We start from the raw sequence: 8,952 nt of genomic DNA, 5'->3' as shown, positions 1-8,952 counted from the left end.
GGGCTCCGGACGATAAGTCCTTAGCCGTTTTGGCGACCCTCTTTGTGTGGCGCCCGTGGCATCGGCGCCACACATGCTAGTGTGGCGCCCGTGGCATCGGCGCCACACATAGAGGCTCGCCAAAACGGCTAAGTCCCAGACGCTTTGTCTCACAGTATGTTTTGGGCAATTACAAGTGCATGTGTGGCGCCAATGGGAGGGACGCCACACATGCTGCCACGTCGGATCGGCGCACCAGCTCAGCGTCGAGGGCGCCACGTCGGCTGGGAGAGTGGCGCCGGCAGGAGAGGCGCCACACTGGCAGGTGTGGCGCCGATGGGAGGGGCGCCACACAAAAGGGTTAGATGGGTGAAATAGTTTCGCCGGAGGGTCAGTCTGTGCTTTTCTTTAACTTTTGGGTTATTTTTGTGCAAATCGCCAAAAACCGCGGCCCAACGCAGTGGCTGTCCGTGTGGCTGTCTAGCAATAAATTTAGACCGGATTTCGGTGGGCACGGACATAGCATGGACACCGCTCGTGTCCTCACTTGTCCCCCCTCTAGGCCGCCAGTCGGGGTCCCATCCTCAGAAATTCCACCCTCCGCCCTTGCTGCCAGCCCGCGACCGCTCATTTGGCTATGTATCCGACGCCCACCACAAGCATCGCCGAATCCGGTGCTTTTTGCCATGCGAGGTCGAGTGGTCTAGCCATCGCTGGAGCACCTCCACTGCAGCTCTGCCGTTCCTGCCGTATTCGTTCGTGGCTCCGCCCCAACACCACCCTCGTCAGCGCAACCTTCCCCGACACCGAAAGAGGTGTGTTTCGCTTGCATGCTTCTTTTTTCCAACTAGGGCGTTGTCGCGTAGGCCTCCTCCATGGCCGTTGCTAGAGCCGATTGCGCCGACTAATCGAGCCGCGACCGAAGGAGCCCCACGCCACCGTGGAGGCGGTGCTGGCGATTCCGCCGAAGCAAGGGCGGCAAATAATGACAACTATCAGGATGATGCACACTGCCGTCAAGCTCTTCCGCGGGGGCACCGGGGGACGGCGGGGTCTTCTCGGCGAGAATAGAGAGAGAGGCTGTGGGGTGACGAGTTGTACTTTTTTTTCTTGTTTTCGAAGGGTCCTTTTGGCGAGGATACCGCGGCCACATGGGCTATTTTTTTCCACAAATACTAAGGCTGGCGCCCTCGTGCGCCGGCGGTAGCTAATTTCGGTTCACCGACGATAAGCTATTTCCTAGTAATGTGTTCACTCCCAGTACGGCGGGCCACCGTACAGCAACGTGAACCTCAAGGCGTGCGGGCAGCCAACGGCGACGGCATGCCCAAGGGGGAGGCACATCAGCTGGGACGGCGTGCACAATACCGACGACTCCAATGCCATTGTTGCCTCCAAGATACTCTCCGACGACTTCTCTGAGCCGCGTACCAAGCCCGACGCGCTGTGCACATGCGAACAGTCATCCACATGTTAAATGGCAGTCGACTGATTCATTATTCGGCAGCAGGCGAATCTTTTTGTGCAACCGCTTCGGCGCTGAGATCGGCATAAGCCTAGTTCTCTACTGCTCTAGCAACGTTTCCTCTGGCTATTAGACTACTCATAGTGAGAGTAACTTCACTAGTAACTAAGTGTCCAACTCAGTAAATTTGCTTATGTGGCAGTGAGTTAATGAGGAGAGAGGAGGATGGAGTAACATAGCTAGTTACTGTAACATCACACTTCTCAAAATACAATGAGTCTATAAGCTAATTAATAAAGACATATATGATACTACTTTGATGTTACTAACATAGAGTAGTAACATGTGTATATGTTATTACTCTATGTTATTTCCCACTATGACTAGTCTTAGTTTCCCACTCGGTCCAACAGTTCAACCTTCCAAGAGATAGAGGCAACGCTCATGGGGATTGGGGAGGTCCAGATCAAAGGATTCGCGGGCGGCAACGCGCTAAGCCGGCTCTTCGGGGAGCGTTCAGACATGCAAGCATCCCGCTACGCTCCTGCTGATATATTTTTCATGCAGCATACATGGAATTTAAGTAATACATTCCTTGAAAATTTGCTACTTTTGCATGTCCTTGCTTGCCTTTTTTTGCGCCAGTTCTACATTCAGAACGAGGTACATTCCATTAAGATTTTTGCTTAGATAAGTTGCTTTAAGATTTGTCCAATCTAGTTGGGTGGCTTCGGTCTTTCCACACACATGCAGGCTACACGCTCATTTTTGGTCGTGGGCTGCAGTGTTACTTTTGTAGTGGGCTGTTACTGGGCTGCTGCTTCTTGGCCTTTGTAGCATGTGGCTTCTCTTTTGGGGATTTGTTGCTTTCGTCCTTTGCAGCAAAAAAAAAAGACACATGGATTGCAACTATAGAAAAATGTCACATGGCCAATATTTGATTTGTGCTAGCCTATAAAGTTACACATTTTTTGCAACTGAAATTTTCATAGTTGCATGTGAGTTGCAACTGAGTTTTTTTTTTCAGTTGCATGTGAGTTGCAGTTGAGATGAGATTTTTTCTAGTTGCATGAAGATCGCAACTGAGATTTTTCTAGTTACTAGAAGGATACCCCGCGCGTTGCAGCGGGAATCTTCTAAGAATTTATACTATCTAAATGAAATGGTATAATACATATGTAATATGAATTGTCTGTAGAAGTATACAATATTGAATTGGCCAAAATAGTTGAGATGCTAAATTTAATTCACATTATTTTTTATATTTGATGGCTATAAATTAGCTATGTGGACATTTTAATCAAAAAATGGTGACATAGATAGCTTGCATGCAAGGATACATCAATAATGAATGTTAGTGGGGATGACATGGATATTTGATTGGCTAATGGAATAGATGATGTGGATGGTTTGCATGTAGAGATAGACTAACATTAATTGCAGTTAGTAGGTTTTGCTTTATAAGAAATATATATATGTGGATAGCAACTGATTTTTTCCAGTTGCATTTTGGTTGCAACCGAGATTTTTCTAGTTCAACGTGGGATGTAATGGAGATTATTTTCGGTTGCACGTGAGTTGCGATTAATATTTTTTTCGGTTGCATGTGGGTTGCAACTGAGATTTTTTTAGTTGTACCTGTATTGCAACCAAGATTTTTCCAGTTATACCTGTGTTGCAACCAAGATTTTTCAGTTACACGTGACCTGCAACTAAGCCTTTTCTTGTTTCACCTCAGTTGGAATAGAGACTTTTCTTGTGTCATGCAAGAAAACTGCAAGTACGAGGCTTCAACGATCAATGGGCTTGGTCATTGCAGCACAAATATTGGGCACCTCGATGGCGTACATATATACGATGATGCATCACTGTGACCCGTCCAGCATGACCTTCGACGTCGGCAGCGCGGGCGTGTACGAGGCGTCGGACAAGGGAAGAACACCCACAAGCCCATGTGAGAAACATAAACGCATTGGTATGTGGGATTAACGGGCCGAGAGATTAATAGATCGACTCAGTCGCCTAAGACCCAGGTGCTCCCTTACATGATTTGCAACATGCAATTCTGAAAAACAACGCTGTAATTTAGTTTTGAAATTATGTACATTGGATTTTTCTTGTGTTTACTGTTTAGTTTTTTTGTGTTACAGTCCGTTGCGCTAGGTTTTACACGTTTGGGAAACATGTAAATCATGGCAAACAACGATGTTATTTATGTTTTGAATCCTAGAATGGATTCTTACTACTGAGTGTGGTTTTCTACCTTTTTATACGTGTAGTGAATGTGATGTACTAGTTTACACTACAGGAACCAGTCAAGGTGTTGACGCCCTTCAGCCTTATTCTCGGACTTGTTAATGAGTCGCTTAGGAAACCATATACACAAAGAAAAAAGATAGAAGCAAATATACTCCAACCAAAAATTTGGGGCAAACGATAACCACAAGGAAATAAAATCAGCGAAAAACTAACTATCCCGGCTGTTTGTAGCACTGCCGGCGGCAGTTTTGCCCCAAAATGCACGTAGTTTTTTTTTTTTTTTTTTTGAGAGGGAATAGCTGCGGCTTTATTAACTCCCAGCCATGTCCTGGGTTAATAAGTTACCAATACAATCAGGAAAAATAATAAACCAAGTCTTACAACTTTCTAAGCCGCAACCCTCCTTTGCTAATACATGAGCAACTCGATTGGCTGTACGCCGTGCCCACTTCACCTTGTAGTCAACCATCTCCCTTAGCTCCCGTTTAATATCTTCAACCAGCGGCCCATGCATAGACATGTCCTTCATCTCGTTATTCAACTTGGACACCACCGATGAACTATCAGTTTCCAGGATGATCTTTTGAAGCTTTAGCTTCTTTGCCAGAACCAAAGCTCTCTGGCAAGCACGGAGCTCCGCGTCCTCCGGGTCGAGTAGAGAGGGAAAAAAATGGCACGAACCGGCGATGAACCGTCCATCATGGTCGCGAACGACCACGCCAGCACCACCCTTCTCCGAATTCGTCCACATCGCTCCGTCAACATTGACTTTCATCCAACCTTCCGCCGGAGGGAACCAATGTTCCTTTGGGGGCGGAGGCTTGGCGATCATAGGAGCCTGAACATTGTGCCACTCCTCAAGCAGGTGGATGGAGCGCTTTGCAATGCTTACCGGATCATCGATCTTCTTGGAGTCCCGAGCCTCGTTCCTGGCCAGCCAACTCTGATACAAGGTCATCATGGTAATCTCAAGCACCGGTTGTTGAACTGAACTAAGCCATTCCAACATCCGGTTGAGCAGGTCTCTCGGAGTGCGCACATCTACTGGCGGGCTGGTCACCGAGGCTTCAGTATGGTTTCTGATATGATCCCAAATTTGCTGAGAGTGGGGACAGTGCCAAAATCGATGAAGAGATGTCTCTTCCCGGCCACAAGCAACGCACACGACCCCTCCCTTAATCCTGCGTCGATGAAGCTCAGCTCCCAGCGCCAGTCCATTCTTCATTAGCCTCCACACGTGAACCTTGATTTTGCCATGAATATTTGCATTCCACAAGGCTAACCAGCCTTTGTGCGCGTCAACTGAACTGGAAGATTCAATTCCTCCTGCTTGTATTTTCTTTTGATTCATTTTAAGGTGATAAGCAGACCGCACTGAGAAGATCCCACTTTTGGTGAGGTTCCAGGCATAATAATCCTCGGTTCCAGGGCCTCCGATTGCTATTTTCTTGATGTCCTTTGCATCAAAATCGAACATATACTGGTGTAATTTGTTCTCATCCCAACTTGTCCCATCATCCGACACCAGCTCAGCCACTTTGTGAATGGATGGTGTTGGTGCATCTGCCTTACGACCCAGTGGCCATTGTGCACCAGACCTGGGAATCCAAGAACTCTTCCAGACATCAATATTGGTGCCGTCACCCACTCTCCATACCAGTCCCAGTTTGAGGAGATCACGGCCATGTAGGATACTTCGCCAAGAAAAAGACCCCCGGCCTGGGCATCCTGCATGCAGCAGATCAGAATTTTTGAAGTACCTCGCCTTGAGAACCCGCGCACAGAGAGAAGATGGCACCGTTAAAATTCTCCAGGCTTGTTTAGCTAGCAGAGCAACATTAAAAGCTTCGAAGTCCCTAAAACCCATGCCCCCAGCTTGCTTCGGACGGCACATTTTCTCCCAAGATATCCAGTGAACCTTGCGAGAACCATCAGAATCACCCCACCAAAAGTTGGAGGAAATGGAGTTTAGTTTTTTGCATTGTTTCTTGTTGAACTTGAAGCAGCTCATGGGATAAGTTGGTGTTGCCTGCAGAACCGATTTGACAAGGATTTCCTTTCCCTTCTTTGAGAGCCCTTGCCCTTTCCAACCACACACTTTAGCACCAGATCTTTCGTTGATATATTTGAAGCATCCTTCCTTAGATCTACCCACCACTGTGGGAAGACCCAAATAGCGCTCACTAAGAGCCTCTTCCGTGACACCCAAAGTTTGCTTCAGCACCTGTTTACTATCCAGACTGCAACCATCTCCAAAATAGATAGATGATTTTTGGAGATTTACCTTCTGACCCGATGCAGATTCATATGCTAGGAGAACCCCCTTTAGAGCATGAAAACTCTCCACAGAAGCTTCTAGAAAGACTATGCTGTCATCCGCAAAAAGAAGATGGGTAATGTGAGGCCCATCCATTCCAAAATTAACGCCCTTCAGCATGTTGTTGTCTTGAGCTTTCTTGAGCAAAGTGGAGAAACCTTCCACACAAAAAAGAAAGAGGTACGGAGAGGGGATCTCCTGACGGAGTCCCCTCGAAGGCGTGAACGAATTTGAGTTACCCCCATTCAGCCTAACAGAGAACCGCACCGTGCTGACACATCTCATCACCATGTTAATCCAGGGTCGTGAGAACCCCATTCTAGACATCATCTGTTCTAGAAAGATCCATTCCACCCTATCGTACGCCTTCATCATATCCAATTTGACTGCACACAAAGGTTTTTTCCGCTTCCTTGTTCTGATGGAGTGCACACACTCATAAGCAATGAAGACATTATCCGTGATCATTCTCCCAGGCACAAAGGCACTTTGTTCTTCCGAGATCAGAATGGGAAGTATCTTCTTCAATCTATTTGTAACCACCTTGGATGCAATCTTATACAAAACATTGCATAAGCTGATAGGCCTGAATTGAGAGAGGAGTTCCGGAGAATTGACTTTAGGAATAAGCACAATGACCGTGTCATTAAAATCCTCTGGAAAGTTTGCACCATTTAGAAAATCTCGTACAGCCCTGCAGACCTCCTCCTTTAAAAACGACCAGTGTCGTTGGTAAAAGAGCGCCGGGAGCCCATCTGGCCCAGGCGCTTTAGTTGGGCCCATTTGAAAAAGAGCTTCTTCAATCTCCGAATCTGAAAAAGATGCCATCAGTTTATTATTCATCGCATCCGTCACCAGTGGAACCACTTGGTCAAGGATAGTATTAGTATTGCTAGCCCCTTCAGAGGCATATAGCGAGGCATAAAAAGATCGAGCCAGTGCTCTCATCTCTTCATCAGTAGTGCACCTCGATCCATCTGCCCTCCGTAATGCTTGGATCGTGTTCTTACGTCTTCGATGAGACGCCCTATTTTGAAAATAGCGAGTATTTCTATCGCCCTCCTTAAGCCAATCAACGCGAGATCTTTGCTTGTACATGATTTCCTCTCTCTCATAAACCTCGTGTAAATCCTTTTCAATTGCACGAACCTCCTGTGAGACCCCTGTATGGATGGCTTCTCCACGCGCCACCTCCAGCTGATCACGCAATCTTTTTATCTCCTTTCTAACAGAGCCGAAGACACTATGGCTCCAGGATTGCATACTCCCACTGAGGCGCTTCAGTCTGCTCCAAAACGCCTGTAGTCCATGCTCGCCTCGATCCTCTTGCTCCCAGGCTCTTTCGATCATAGTCTGGAAGTCCGCATGTCGAGTCCACATCTCCTCAAAGCGGAACCCCCGTGGGTTCTGCCGCTGTTGTGTCGGAAAAGCAGCTGCCACTTTAATGAGCAAGGCAAGATGGTCTGATTCTTCTGTAATAAGATGCTCAACATATGTAGCTGGGAAGAGCTGGGCAAAGCCAACGTTGCAAGTAGCTCTGTCTAGCCGAGCCTGGACATTCTCTAAGCCATCTCGCCTATTGTTCCAAGTATAAGCATAGCCAGAAAAACCCAAATCTGCTAATCCGCAGTCGGATAAACAGTCACAGAATCTCTCCATTTGGGCTGCCCCTCTCACATTGCCGCCAAGCTGCTCATCTTGCCTAGTGATCTCATTGAAGTCACCCGCGCAGAGCCATGGTAAGTTGTCCTGTCTGCGAAGATACCGGATAACATCCCATGTTTTTTGTCGGAGTTCAGTGCGTGGCTCGCCATATATGCCTGTGAAGCGCCACACTACGTCGCCTATTTTTATTTTTGCATCCAGGTAGTACTGACACCAAGGCCTTACTGAAACATCCACACCATCCCTCCACCATAGAGCCAACCCGCCACTCTTTCCTTTGGAATCCACAGCAACGCCATTTCGGAAGCCCAATCTCCACTGCACACGTTCCACCGCCATGCACGTAGTTTTGATGGATGTATCTTTGGCTAGTTAAATTGCCCCGAGATTGTGCTCAACTTCAACATTACCAAACTACAGTTCAATCAAATATACTCTCTCCGTTTTTATGAAACTTGTCTTAGATTTAACTAAATTTGAATGTATGTATATACAAGATAATGTCTAGATACATTTAAATTTTAACAAATCTACGATAACTTTCATAAAATGGAGGGAGTATTATAGACAGATTGTAGCACAAGATAATACATTCTCCAACAATTGAACATTGACGCGATTCAAGCTATTCTTCCATACAAGTGATCAGTGACAAGATTTCGTGAACATTTGACATGATTCATTCTCTAGTACATGGTTCACATCCAGGATACAAAGATCAATGAAATTCAAAGAAAATGCACTTTGTCCAGGATACAAAGATTAGTCACATCCAGAAGAGGAAGTCCGGCCGGCGTGAAACGACAACGCCGGCCTCACCTCTCCTCATCCGCGCGGTGGAGCACATGCTTCAGGCCAGGGGCGGAGCCCAATGGGCCTACATGATATACATGCATGCGCGTAAAAAAGATCACTTAGGCATCTCCAAGGGGCGACATATTTCGGACACCCAAAATATCCGCGCTCGTCCGTTTTCGTCGGGGTGTTCCAGCGGCACGACGTATTTTTTCGGTTTTGCATTTTTTCAACTTAAAAATAATAATTTACATAGTAAAGAAAGGAAAATAAAAAATATAAAAACTAACGCATGCGTCTACTCGTCATCGTCGTCGTCTAGCACGACGAAATCCGATACCGGCCATGGCCAGTTGGCAACCGGCGGAACATACGCCGGTGCCGCCGGCGGTGGTGGAGGTGGAGCAGCCCACGTCGGTGGTGGAGGTTGAGCAGCCCACGCCAATGGTGGACGTGGAGCCGCCCACGGATT

At 47.1% G+C, this 8,952-nt stretch overlaps 1 protein-coding gene across 1 annotated transcript; it reads right to left on the bottom strand.

The window, feature by feature from the left end:
* Positions 1-1,230: 1,230 nt before the first annotated feature.
* On the bottom strand, positions 1,231-8,024 carry LOC139831891 (uncharacterized). The gene is made up of 2 exons (XM_071821317.1): positions 4,153-8,024; positions 1,231-1,423 (listed from the first exon to the last, which is right to left on the bottom strand). Exons 1-2 carry the CDS (start codon positions 8,022-8,024, stop codon positions 1,231-1,233), a joined length of 4,065 nt encoding a protein of 1,354 aa, XP_071677418.1.
* Positions 8,025-8,952: the final 928 nt, after the last annotated feature.

The sequence above is a fragment of the Lolium perenne genome, chromosome 1, assembly GCF_019359855.2.
Source record: "Lolium perenne isolate Kyuss_39 chromosome 1, Kyuss_2.0, whole genome shotgun sequence".
In the NCBI taxonomy this organism is placed as follows: Eukaryota; Viridiplantae; Streptophyta; class Magnoliopsida; order Poales; family Poaceae; genus Lolium; species Lolium perenne.
Note: the sequence above shows the minus strand (reverse complement) of the source record. Positions and strands in the feature narration are given on the sequence as shown.